Raw genomic sequence first — 14280 nt, forward strand, 5'->3', positions numbered from 1 at the left:
TCAAATATATAATACACTATGGCTAACTATATGCTTTACATTACATCCCAGAATTTATTTATCTTATTTTTTTCTTTTTTATTTGTTCTATCTTTATAAAATTATTTTGATAGCATGCAAGTAGCTTTAGTCAAATAAAGAGGAAAATATTTTAAATCTTTCTTTTTCAGCAAAGAATCGTGGAATTGCCATTCCAGTGGATTTGGACGGCCAAGTTAATACTCTTTTTATGAAGAGTCATTCCAATATGGTGCAGAGAGCGGCCATGGGTTGGAGACTGTCAGCTCGCTCTGGACCACGCTTTAAGGAAGCTCTTGGAGGGCCTTCTTGGGATTATAGAAATATTATTGAAAAGTTACAGGTACAATAAGAGCATGAAATGGCATTAATATTTTCTAAATTATAATTTTTAATATATGTAGTCACATAAATAAAATATGGTTAAAAATATCAAATTCTAGTTGGGGACCAGACTTTACAATGTCCTACGAACACCACCCTTTTAAAAAGCATAGCTTCTAGGTAGAAGTTGTGGTGAGTTGTTTTTGGTGAGTATGTATTATTTAATGTGCTCTGATAGTAGAGTAATGGGTCTTAATAACTTCAATACATTAGGTAAAATAATTTACTGTAAAGACTCATGTAATAAAGATTCACAACCTTGCTTGAATTCATCTCTAAATATCCTTTTATACTCCTTTGGTGAGAATGGTGTGAGCACCTTTACTCCCAATTTATTTGCATAGTATCCCACTCCTGTTTTTGGCCTGGACATTCTGGGACACTGAGTAAAGAGGGACATTGTATTAGTCTGCTTGGACTGCCATCACAAAATACCACAGACTGGGTGGTTTAACCAACAGAAATTTATTTTCTCACAGTTCTGGAGCTAGAAATTCAAGATCAAGGTGTTAGCAGGTTGTTTTCTTCTGAGGCCTCTCTCCTTGGCTTGCAGATGGCCTACTTGTCACTGTGTCCTCATATGGTCTTCCCTCTGTGCACATACACATCTGTGCCCTAATCTCTTCTTATAAGGACACCGGGCATTTTGGACTAGAGGCCATCCATATGAATTCATTTTAACTGAATTACCCCTTTAAAGGCCCTAACTCCAAATATAGTCACATTGAAGTACCAGGGTTAGGGCTTTATCATATGAGTTTTGAGAGGGACACAATTCAGCCCATAACAGATATCTTTCCTCTCACATAATTAGTGGAAGATTTCATGGGATGATCTGGGGTATGGCTTGAGGAAAGTTCTTGGCATGAAGAATGGTCAAGACATGAACTGGAATAAATATTGTAAGAGGTAATGAGTAGATTAAATGGTGAAGGTTCAGAGTTTTGATAGATGAGCATTATACGTGATTATAAAGACAAGTTAGGGACTTCCCTGGTGGTCCAGTGGTTAAGATTCCGTGCTTCCACTGCAGGGGCCACAGGGCCACAGGTTTGATTCCTGGTCGGGGAACTAAGATCCTGCATGCCGCGTGGCAAAGCCGAAGGGGAAAAAAAAAAACAAAAAACAAGTTAGACTCAGTCTGAAAACTTGAAGGTTATAAGTCATTAAATGTTTTGAGGAAAATGTCATTATAAATGAGTAAGCAGTTATTGGTTTGCAGGATAGAAATATCAGGAAGAGACTAGAGGAAGGCAGATTAATAAGAAATTACTAAACATATCAGCCAGGTGGTGGTATCAATGAAATGAAAAAATAGGTGTTATATACAATAATGAAGGCAGGGTGAACAGACCTGGTGGTTTTTGGATGGAGACAGAGAGGGGACATGAGGGGTGTTTAAGAGGCACTGATGATTGGAGACTAGGTGATGTTATAGACTCTTCATTGTAAGAGGGAAGGAGAGGATCCGGTAAAAGGATGTTGGCTATGATCATTGAACATACAGTGAATTAGGTTTATAGGCTACTGAATGTATTGGAAGGTAAGTCTATATTTGGAGATAATAGTTGGAGTGAGGATAGTGGTTGGTATTGCTGAAATAGAGAGTATAGTGATAGGAAAAACAAAGAACATTTTGTGAGCGGCCGGAAGTGGCAGAATGGCCAAATAAATGAGGAAAAAAAGACACTGTCAGAAAGGAGGGAAGTCAGGTTCATGAGAGCCAGAGGGGTAGACATTTCAGGGGAGAAATAAAGAGGGCGTGCTTTAAACTTCTTTTAGCACAGTCATTGGCATTCGCTGGATAAATATATATTTGATGAAAACTCCGTTCCAGCCACTGTGTTAAGTACTGGAGATAGAACCATGAGGTCTGTGCCCTCATAGAAAATGCATTCTGATGCATTAAGTAAGTGGTATGATGTTAGAGAATTAAAACTGCTATGAATAAAATAAATCAGTATAACAATATGATGGAGAATCGCTGGGAGAGTGATCCTGCAGTGAGGGAGCTCCTCTCTATTAAGGAGACAGTGAGTTGAGACCCAAATAATGAAGAGGAATAATCTGTTCAAAGATAGGAGGATAGAGAGCTTTATGGGGAGGGAAGAGTAAATGCAGAGATGTTAAGGCAGGAATGAGGATGTGGGTTTGAAGAACCAAGAGAAGCCCATTGGGGCAGGAGTGAGCAAAGGAAGAGAGTATTATGAAATAAGGAGCCAATTCATGTAGAGACTTCCATGGTAAAGCATTTGGATTTATTCTAAATGTGATGGAAAATCATTGGAGATTTTTAGCAGAGTATAGGCATGACTTGGTTTACCTTTTAAAAAACACTGTGGATTTTGAATGGTGAATGGATTATAGGGTCCAGACATGGAAGCAGTGAGTCTAGTTAGGTAGTTATTGTATTAATTCAGGCAAAAGGTATTGGTGGCTTGGCTTAAGGGGATAGCAGCAGCAATGAAGATAAGTAGCTGAACTTTGGATATAGTTGGTCCCCTAGGTCTAGTGGGACTTGGTGGATGGATGGATGAGATGTGGGATGTTGGAAAGAGAAATCAAGGATGAGCCTGGGTATGATATGATTGGATCATTTGCTAAGATAGGGAAGAATGGGAGAGTTGGAATCAGGTGTTCTGTATGGAGAATTTTAAGTGTTGAATGTCTATGTCAGTGTCTCTGTGAGTGTGTCAAATAGGCTGCTGGATATATGAGTCTGAAGTGGTTTGGAAAGATGTCCATACAGGAAATATAAATGGGGGGATTTTCAGCATACGTATGATATTAAAACCATGGAATTGCGTGAGATTCCTCACAAGAAACTGTAATAGAAGAAAAAGGACCAGGAGCTACCAGGAGCTGGTTAAGGAGTGGTCAGGACGTAGGTGGAAAATAAGGTGAGTGCGATGTTACAGAAGCCAAGCACAGAAAGTGTTTGACAGAGCAGGGACAAGTGTATACAATGCTTAGCAGTGGTTGGGTGACATGAGGTCAGAAAAGGAACCACTAGGTCTGGCAACAGGGTGATGGTTGCAGCTAACTGGTACTCAATAATTACTAACATTTATTCAGGAATACTAAGTGGTCAATACGTGTTAGAGCCTGATTTTTTTTAACCATTTAAAAAAATTGAAGTATAGTTAATTTACAATGTTGTGTTAGCTTCAGGCATTCGACGATGATTCTTTTTCAGACTCTTTTCCATTATAGGTTATTACAAGACATCGTAGAGGCTGTTTTATGTATTTACTTTTAATCCCATGTAATTGCTAGTATCATTATCCTGGGTTTTCACGTGGAGAAATAATGAATCAGAGATCACATAGTTGGCCCATGATCAAAATAGGAGATAAAGACAGAATTCACATCATAGAAGCCTGGGCACAATTTGTTTAGTAAATGAAAGGAAGAAGAGAGGTAATCTGAAAGATAGGTATGTGTTAGTGATGTTTTATTAAATATGGCCACATTGGATAAGCATATTCTTTTCCCACCTTTGTATAATATCTAGTTTCCCATTTATATGATTTCCTCTCTAGTAGTCTCTGCTAGCTGTCATGAGGAATTTCTCAGAAAGCTTATTTAGAGTAATTGAAGTAGAAATGATCACTTTTGCTACAAAGAGAGGAAAGAGTTAAACAAGTTAACCCCTGAGATCTAGCCATAAGAAATCAAGAGGCTACCAGGAAGAAAATAACATAAAAACACATGTTTTCAGACTTCCCTGGTGGCACAGTGGTTAAGACTCCGTGCTCCCAATGCAGGGGGCCTGGGTTCAATACCTGGTCATGGCACTAGATCCCATGTGCGTGCAGAAACTAAGAGTTCGCATGCCACAACTAAGGAGCCTGCCTGCCGCAACTAAGGAGCCCGCCTGCTGCAACTAAGACCTGGTGCAACCAATTAAAAAAAAAAAAAGCATGTTGCTATAGCTGAGAGTAACAATAAGCAATCGGCAGTCAGTCTTCTGCTTAACAAAATATGCCACAGGTATGGGTGAATAAAGTATTGCTTTATGCGTATTTTTTGGTTTATTTTCTAACTTAGTTATCTTAAAAACAAAGAGGGGATGCTTTAATCATTAAGGAATGTTCAGTAAATTATCATTGCTTATAGTCCGTTTTAGAAACATGTCAGATGCTTTCAGCTATAATTAACACGATATTCAGCTAAAAGTGGCTTAAACAATAAAAAAATATATCTTTCGCATAGCAAGGGATCTGGATCTGGGGCTCTTCCTGAGGTGTTTAGTTCAGTTGCTTGATAGGTCCAGGCCTTAACACCATTGGTCTGTTGCCTTTCAGTGTAAGGCTGGTCTCCAAAGGTCATAAGAGGGCTGCCTCATATTTTGGATTTTCACACTCTCGAGCTGTCTTGAGATAGCTACTATCTCAAGTATACTGTAGTATCAAGTATACTGTAGGTTCTACTATCATAGGTAGTTCCTAAAGAATCTGCCCCGTCCTCCCCCTATACACAGCCCCACACTCAGCAGACTTCGCCAGATGTCTTACTGGCCAGGACGATGTCACATAATCATTCCTAATCAATTACTGGCAGGGGAAATGGAATGACCATGACTGGCTTAAACTAATCAATCTTGTCTTTAGGCTGAGGGAGCTCATCTCCTTGAGAACGTTGTTACCTGACTGAGAAATAACATGGAGATTCTGTTAGCAAGGAAGAGGATGAGGAAAGGCTATTGGCAGGTGACCAATAGTGTCTATCAAAAAATATAATTTGAAATACTATTAAGTGCCATTGAACCCTTGTACAGTACTACTGCTGGTTCAGATAATACGTCAAGGAATTTTCCCGTTGGAAGAAATGGTTAGTTCCGGATGACCAATGACATATATGAAGTCTTTTTTAGCTGTTTGCTGAGCATACCCCAATTTGATGAATACCTGCATCGTCTCTATTGCAATCTTAAACACTGCAGTGCTCGTAACAGTGGCTTTACTGACTTATCATCTTGTCTGTATATCCTTAGAAATCATATAGCTACCCACCCCTCCCTTATAGTATAAATGAAAAAGGAGACTCAAACAGTTTTCATACGGAAAACCAGCCTATACTTAAAGCACAGACATTTGGTACCGTGGGAAGTAGGGTCCCTCTTCTCTGAAATTCCCACATCTCATTCCTGGTTAGTATTCTTAAGGTTGTCCTATCTTCAAAGGATGAAATCCGAGTTAGGTCTTTACATGGTCTCTCTTGTGCTTTATTCCTTAGGATGTAGTGGCGTCCTTGGAGCAACAGTTCAGCCCGATGATGCAGGCTGAATTCTCTGTGTTGGTTGATGTGCTGTACAGTCCAGAGCTACTGTTTCCTGAGGGGAGCGATGCAAGAATAAGATGCGGTGCTTTCATGTCCAAGTAAGTGCGTACAGCCTGAGATGCTGCAGGTGCTGCTACCCTGAGCTGGCCTCTGACGTCCCTGCTTTTTACTCTGCTGTTGCCTAATGACAGTTCGCAGAGCATGTAAAAGGTCTAAAATCCGTGTTAAAATATACCTCCAAAAAATTAGTCTGATTCAACAGAAATTCTGTTTTGGTGACGTTCAACTTACATTTATTAATATTTGCTGAAAATGAAATGTCATTATTGGCCACAAAGTATCACATAAAAGAGTATCTTGGTTCTGATTCCTTTCTATAACTGTATGGTATGAAGTTTTAAAAGATTCCTGTTTAAAGTCACTGATTTTCATTAGCAGAGAGAGGAAGGAAAGGGTAGTAGCATTTATTGAGGCCTTCCTATGTGCATTGTTATCCTGTGTGTGTTATCTAATCTGCACAAGTGCTCTGCGAGGTTGAGCCTCATTTTAGAGATGAGCAGGCTGGGGCCCAGGCATGCTTCGGGGAAGAGCTGTTAAGTCTCCACCCAGCACCTCCCATGATGCCTTGATGATCCTCATCTGTAGCTTTCTCATTTACGTATTTCTCTCAGCATTTCTGTGGTATTGTCAGGTCTATTAGAGTAGATGTGTCAATCGTAGCATATTTTCATTTTAATGGTAAAGGAACAATTCTTAAGGAAATAAAAGCAGTTGTGAGAAAAAGTGTAAGTAGCTCCAGAAAGAAAAGACAGACCTTAATGTTGAGGACCCTTGGCTGAGTGATTTGCGAAGTAATTACATGTAGACTCAAGATGGCCGGTCAGAGGTGCTTGGTCACCTTGGGGAGAGTATCTGGATGGAGAGTCAGAAGAGGCTTCCAACCCTCTTGACCATTATCCATCACAGCCTGTTCCTGTGCGGTTGAGGATGCAACTGAAATGGTCTCAAAACCTCCTCTGTTGACATACTGAGGGCGAAATTGAAGGTTGTGGAGACACAAGAAGTATGTTCTTTCTTTTACCAGTTAAAGCTGGGATTCGGGGAGAGAGAACAAGGTATGGGGTGCAAAGAACTGACTGCAGGGGTCATGTTGAAGAATAGGTGGGTTTCTGTATTATGGCCAGAATCACGGATTCTTGGCTTTTGATCGCTATATCTTTTTTTTTTTTGCGGTATGTGGGCCTCTCACTGCTGTAGCCTCTCCCGTTGCGGAGCACAGGCTCCGGACACGCAGGCTCAGCGGCCATGGCTCACGGGCCTAGCCGCTCCGCGGCATGTGGGATCTTCCCGGACCGGGGCACAAACCTGTGTCCCCTGCATCAGCAGGTGTACTCTCAACCACTGCACCAACAGGGAAGCCCCTTGATCGCTATATCTTAAGGGGCCTGGGAAGAATGGGTTTGTCTGGACATTGGCCAGACTTCTAATAAGAATTTTGAAATGAAGAGGTCCAGAGTGTCTGCAAAACTGATGATGGTGGAAGCCATTGGGAAAAAAAATTAAGTAGAGATATTGCCTAGTATAAAAATAGGGTCTTTGACAAATATACTTAACCTCCCATGAATAGGTATCAATGTATAGAATATAGGTTAAAACGTGGGTAATAACCCTGAGAATTTTAACTCCAGTATATTCATATGATACTATAGCTATATCCCAGAGACTTGATAGTTTAGACAAGTGATTGGCAAACTCTGGCTCACAGGTCGTTGATCATTTTTGCAAATAAAGTTTTGTTGAAACACAGCCACACACATTTATTTACATATTGTCATCTATGGCGGCTTTCATACTATTGTAGAAGAACCCACTAGTTGCCTAGTCTGCATGGCCTACAGAGCCTAAACTATTAATATTTACTGTTTGGCCCTTTAGAACAAGAGTTTGCTGATTGAGTGTCAACAATTAGAGTGTCAATACAGTAGCTGCTAACTATCCATGGCTACTTAAATGAACGTTTAAATTAATTAAATAAAAATAAAATATTTAGTTCCTCAGTTACATTTGCCACATTTTAAGTACTCAATAGACATATGTAGTTAGTGGCCAACAACTAAGGCAGCCCAGATACAGGATATTTTAATTATCACAGAAAAAGTTCTGTTGGACAGCACTCGTCTAGAACGTAAAGATATAGGTCTGTAAGAAGGTAATATGAAGTAACTCAGGATATCAAGAAAATATTGACCTGTGCTGAAGATGAAGCAAATCTGTTGCAATATTAGGTAAATTCAAAGGACAGAAGCAGAGTGATATGATAATGGGAATATATCACAGGTCCTACACCCAGGTGGAGGAAGAGGGTGTCACACATAGTGTAGTGGTTAGAGAAAAGATTTTTGTTCTTTTGTATGTGTGTGATTGTAGTATGGCCAGAGGCTCAGGGATATCTGTTTACTTACTCCTTCCTTAATTCTGGGAAGAACCAAGAGTTTTATTTGCAAAGATATCTATTAAAATTAGAGTCCAACTTCATTAATTGCTGTAGACCTTAAGTGGGCCTCCTGACTTCCTCAAATGAATTTAATTCCTGGAACTTGTTGAGTCAGATGGGTCTGCAGGAGAATGCGAGGGCTAAACCCCAGGAAAGGACCAGATTTCACATAGAGTAAGAGAGAAGAGAAGAGGTCATTGTGGGTGTTAGCTTTTATGGTGGCTGCTTATAGTTCATTCATATCAGCACTCACTCCTCTCTTATGAAGGAAGCAGCTCAGTGTTTCCCAAACTGTGGTATGTGACTTGTGGAGAAGAGGCAACTGTTAATTTTAAAAAATGAATTAGGAAAGAATACAGAATATCAGAGTGCATCTTATAGAGTAAAGGTAACTTTTGCATTAGTTTTACAAATGCACTCACAGACATGTATTTGCATGGTGGGGTTCATAGAAAACAGTATTTGAAAGTCACCTGATCTAACTCAACCAAACATTATATGATAGACGAATACCTGTGTAAATCCCGAGCAAGTGTTCATTCATTCCCACTGATATTTTCAGATGGTTAGTGAATTAAATATTTTATCTAAAGAAAATTTAAAGAAAATGGAAATAGCCTAAGAGAGAAAAAAAATCAAAAGAAATTTACAGTGTCCATCAAATGATTTTCATATCTTTAAAGACTATATCATGTGGGAAAAAAAAGACTGAATAGCTGAGGTTTTAGAGAGGCAGGTTTTTTTTTTTTTCTTGTCAGGAGAACTTTAGAACAATAATTGTGCCTGACCAGATGGACATATAGCACCCTGCCCAGATGTAACATGTCTAAAAGGAAATCACTGTTCCTTCACAGTGTGAAATAGGTGTCATTTAAAAGTATCATATTCCATCTACTGACCCAACTCACCCATTTCAGGCATCTGTGATCTCCCTTCCCTCTCTTCTTCCACTTTCTGTATGTCGTCGTTTGCCAGGTCTTGGCTATTTTGTTTCAATATTGCTTTTGGTACCCTTACCCCATCACATGCCCTGTTCATCTCTTGCTTGTTCTCACTCTTCTGTGCCCTTGTGCCCACCTCCATCTGACGTATCTTTGTCACAGGTAGGCAGGGCCATACAAGTCCTTTAACACAGTGGTTCCCCATTTTCTACAGCATAAATTCCAGACTCTTTAGCACGATATTCCCAGATCCGTCTTTTCAGGCTGCACCTCTTACACTCTCCTCTTCCACGTCTTTAAGTGTCAGCTGGCAGTTGGAGTACTTCTTCCCTGGACGTGCCTTCAGCTTTCTGCATCTGCCCTTTGTTCATTTCCTTTGCGAGGATGCCTTTTCTCTGCACTCTTCCCTGCCAGGTGAAATCTGTATAGTTAAATGTTACCTTGTCACCGAGACCTTCTCTGATCAGCCCTACGCAGCTCCCCCAACAGAATATAATTGTCTCTTTGTCCAGTTTATGGCATTTGCCACTGCCTCTGCTATAGCACTTACCGTGTCACATAAGAGGCAGCTGTGTACAACCTAGCGTGTGTCAGGACTCTTCATCAGTGAAGGGTCCTGTCTCCACAAAGTGGTGCTTCAGAATTTTGGCCCTGAAGTCAGATGGTCCTGGGGTCTATTTCCAGATCCCACCACTGAACAACTGTGTAACCAGAGACAAGTTACTTTCTCTCTTTGGGGCTCTGTTTTCTCATGAGCAAAATTAGCCTGATAATAGAAACTATTACATTAGCTTGCTGTGAGGATGAATGGAGAAAATCCAGGGGAGGTCCTCATACTTCACCCTGAGAGCTGATAAGCACTCCTGGATATTATCTAGCGAAAGCTCACTTTTCCTCAGGGCTCTGTCCCTCAGGACTCCTGTTATGTCACTGAAATCAGATCATTCCGTTATATTCTACATCGTTTTGTTTTTCTAGGAGGACACATCTCACAGGGTCATTTTGAGAACCAGCTTTTTAACAACGTGAGCTATATGTGCTAAGCTGTAAATTCAGATTCTGAACGTCTTACTTGAATCTGAATTTTTGGAGAGTTATAGAACTGTGATCTGCAAACTTTTCTCTTGACAGAGCACCAGTGTAGAAGTCACCACTGTAAAATTAATTAGAGTCTTTGCCCAAATTATAGCAAAAGTAGTAAATGGGTAGACTGTGTTGATGTTACTTGTTTTTTTTTATTCTAATCACAAAAACTGCCTGTTTCTACCAAGCCCTAGCAGTGAAAAATAGCAATTATTATTAATGGAAACTGGAAAGCAGCCCATTAATGCTAAGGTTCAAAAGTTGTGTACTGCTGCTCTACTATACAGTTAATGTGATATAGTACATAGAAAATAATATAGTATGACATAATATAATAAAATGTAATATACTGCAGGTATCCATGTGCACTGGGATAAACTGACTATAAAACAAAGGCTTTATAATACAAAGCTTATAAGCTGAAGTATAATTTTAAAACTTCGACAACATGTATCTGGTTTGCTTTATACTCTCAAATAATAGTGTGATTTTTTTTCCTCTAGCGTATGATGTTAGTATATAGCTTGAAGAGAAACCACTGTCCTATTAAAGTTTAATGTTTTCTTTTAAGGTTGATCAATCATACAAAGAAACTGATGGAGAAAGAAGAAAAATTGTGCATTAAAATTCTTCAAACTTTACGAGAAATGCTAGAGAAGAAAGACAGCTTTGTGGAAGAGGTATTTAAAATTTTTTCTTAGTATTTGAAAACAAAATAGAATTTCTAGAATATTATAATGAATGAATTACAATAGGCTATTATATAATTCCTTGCATTACGTGTTAATGGTGTCGTGTACTTAGATGAATTAGATAATTTGAGTTTTTATGCTGTTCAACTCTCATGTCTGCTTTGATGTGAGAAGGAACTAAGATTAGAATGGCCCAAGTATTTGGTTTATTTTTTATCATATTTTATCTTGATTATGTATATTTTTCTCATATAACATCAACAGACCAAGTAAATTTTTTTAACAATGAGCAACTGAGATGCGTTATTAAGATTCTGTATAAAGTTCTGCTGCGTATTGAAATGGTCTCTGCATTTTGGAATATGTTGATTTTTCATTGTAAATATATGTTCATGTCATTTTCTATAATATTATGCCAAGTATTATAAAATAATACTTTTTAAAATAAATGCAACTGTAAGTTTCTATTCTTAACTGTATTAATGTAAGTATTGCACAGATGACTTTTCAGGGAATATCAACTTATAGGTAATAATTGTCAGTCTGCTATTAAAAATGACAGCTCAGTTGCTCATTAAGAGTTAGCTAGCAGCATGTTTAATACCCAAGGTGATACACTTAAATATAAAATATATATCTAGTGTAGGTTTTTTAGCTAGCTACCTTTACCCTTTACTTTTATGCTAGGTATCAAACATAATTTGTACCATGCTCCTTAATAATTTTTTTGGTTTTTTCTGTAAATACTAATCACCTGCTGTGTTTAAAATTGGAAGGATTTTATTTTTATTTATTCATTTATGTATATGCTATCTAATTCCAAAAAGATTGTAGTGGTAGGGTTTTTTTTTAAAAAAGTATTCTTGTAGAAAAGAAATACAGTGGAATCTTGGATATTAATAGAAGGGGCATAGCTTTAAAATACAGCATCTGAATCAGATGTTTCTTCAGTAATCAAAATGACTTCAGCTTTGTGTTAGTTCATTTAATCTATATTTGAGAAACATCAAAATACAGGTGAGGTGGTCAATGCAGTTTTAGCAAATGTTTCTGTGACATAGGACTCAAGAAATATGCTTATAAGTTTGAGTATATGGTATCCTTTAAAAAAATGGTACATAGAGTTCCTTGGGGCTTTTTGTTGTTTTTCTTTGGTTCCTCAAAATATTGCTGTAGATTGTTTGATTTTGGCTGACGTACTAGATCCTAAAGGTAGAAAAATGGGATCATATGAATTTTTGACAGAAGAGTGAGGTTTATGATAAGTAACTTGTGCTTATCAGAATATACATAATAAGCCTTCCAATTTTATATACTAGATTATTATTGAATTTCTCTAAAGGAAAATAGGGAAGAAATCAAGTAACATTTTACTCTGACTGGTCAAGAGTATTTCAGCAAATCTCCCAAACCACCCTAAAATAAATCATGCTGGCAGCTGTTTCTCCTTTCCATTCCCAGGGCTGTCACTAGTTCAGCCTTTCATTTCCTCTTGTCTAGAAAACTCCAATAGCCCAGCTCCCTGAGACCTCCTGAAGGGAGGCAGGGCTGCTGTTTTCATAACTCCAAGGACACCATTCCCATCACGCATAATAAGCATGGCACCCTTAGGACACGGTCCTCAGGGAAAGGGTCAGACGAGAAAGGCTATTCGGGCTCATTCACTCAGCTCAGCACACACTGTGAGCAACTATTAAGCGCCGGTTCTTGTGCCTGGGCACTGGGGAGAAGGTGGCGAATGGCACGGCTTGCTAAGGGCCACCACGGGGTACATTTCACATGCTAGTGGACTCCGGTCACAATCTGCAGAGATCACGAGAGCCTTTCAGGAACCTTCAGGGGCTCTGCACTGCCTTGGTGTTCCAGGCTCTCCATGGTGCCCCCTATGCTTCCTCCCACCCTTCCTCATCCATTAGCCTCTCAAAATCTGTGCCACTCAGTGTGCCTGCAGTGTCCCTCAGGCTTTCCCTGCACTGAGGCTTGCTACATCCGGAATCAGGATTGTTAAAGTCCAAACAAGCCTCAGTATCCCTAGTGTTATCTTTGTGAAGGAGCTAATGAGGAGTACTTATCAATTGTTTTTGCCAGAGGTGACTACTTTCTCAATAGAATTAGCAAAATACTTTGTACCTCTCTTTTAAGACACTGCATCTGGGTGTTTTAGTTCAAGTTCGTTGTTTTATAGATGACGTCACTGAGACCAGAGAGGTTATGTGATTTGCTCAAGGTCACACGGCAGTGTCAGAACCAGGGCTTAAACTGGAACTCCTTCCTCTCTGCCTAATTTATTAGATCACAGCCAACTTTTACAAATGGTGTATATCACTATTAAGAAAGGTTAATATATTTTGTCCAGCATGTTTAGAGGTCCAGATTTTAAGTCATAGGCAGGCGGAACATAGCAGAATATAATATCCAAAATAGATAAAGGTTTAGAAAACCTCTAAGAAAATATTAAAGAATATGGAAGTGTAGTCATTAACTTAGAAAGAAAAACCTGAAAGAGACTTAAGTATTATTTCTTAATTTCCATGTTTACTAAAGACAGAGTAAGAAAAAAATTTTTAACTGAAAGAATTCTACATCTTAAACAACTTTTTCATTCTAAATGTTTTAGAATGAGAAGCATTTCTACTAGTGGAAGGAGAAGACGTTTTTCCCCCAAGAAATTTTTTTAAAAAGCATATTAGATCCAGAATGATTCAAATACCTATGCTGGGAAAGAGACAGGCCTGGACGATCTCTACATGTTGTCAGTTGGCCCGTCTTACACAGCTAGTGTTCCGTTATCCGTGCCAGTGGAGGGGACCTAAAGGACTCGCCAGTCTGGGGGAAATGGGCTTGGGAAACAGATTCAGAAACTGGTCAAAGCTATTATTTTACAACTTATTGTGTATTCTCAGAAAAAAATTGTGAATATCAGTCCTGGGATAACAGGTGGTTTGTGCTTTCATGATCATATTAGTTTCCTATTTATCAGAAAGTTAGTGGTTTACAACCCACATGTTTATTATCTTACGGCTTTGGAGGTTGAAGTTTAAAATCAAGGTGTCGATTGCGTTCTTTCTGGAGACTCTAGGAGAAAATTCGTTTCTTTGCTTTTTTTAGCTTCTAGAGGCCTCCTGTGCTCCTTGGCTCATGGCTTCTCCCTCCATCTCCAAAGCCAGCAGCAGTAGTATCTTCAACTCCCCCTCCCCCCCCCACTCTCTCTCTCTCTATCTCTCTCTCTCTCTCTCTCACACACACACACACACACACACACACACACACACACACACACACAGACTCCATTGTCACATCCCCTTCTCTTACTCTGACCCTCCTGGCTCCCTCTTATGAGGACACTTGTGATTACATAGGAACCACCTAGATAATTCAGTATAAT

General features: G+C 39.1%; 1 protein-coding gene across 3 annotated transcripts in view; it reads left to right on the forward strand.

Annotated features, from left to right (window-relative positions):
* The window catches only part of ITPR2 (inositol 1,4,5-trisphosphate receptor type 2), a 523170-nt gene that overhangs the window by 296697 nt on the left and 212193 nt on the right, over positions 1-14280 (forward strand). For all 3 annotated transcript variants that reach the window (XM_065887013.1, XM_065887016.1, XM_065887015.1), the window contains exons 35-37: positions 171-361; positions 5641-5783; positions 10775-10883. In XM_065887013.1, the coding sequence (XP_065743085.1) occupies positions 171-361; positions 5641-5783; positions 10775-10883 (443 nt within the window). The remainder of the gene's footprint in view (positions 1-170; positions 362-5640; positions 5784-10774; positions 10884-14280) is intronic.

Source organism: Phocoena phocoena, chromosome 11 (genome assembly GCF_963924675.1).
Source record: "Phocoena phocoena chromosome 11, mPhoPho1.1, whole genome shotgun sequence".
Taxonomy (NCBI): domain Eukaryota; kingdom Metazoa; phylum Chordata; class Mammalia; order Artiodactyla; family Phocoenidae; genus Phocoena; species Phocoena phocoena.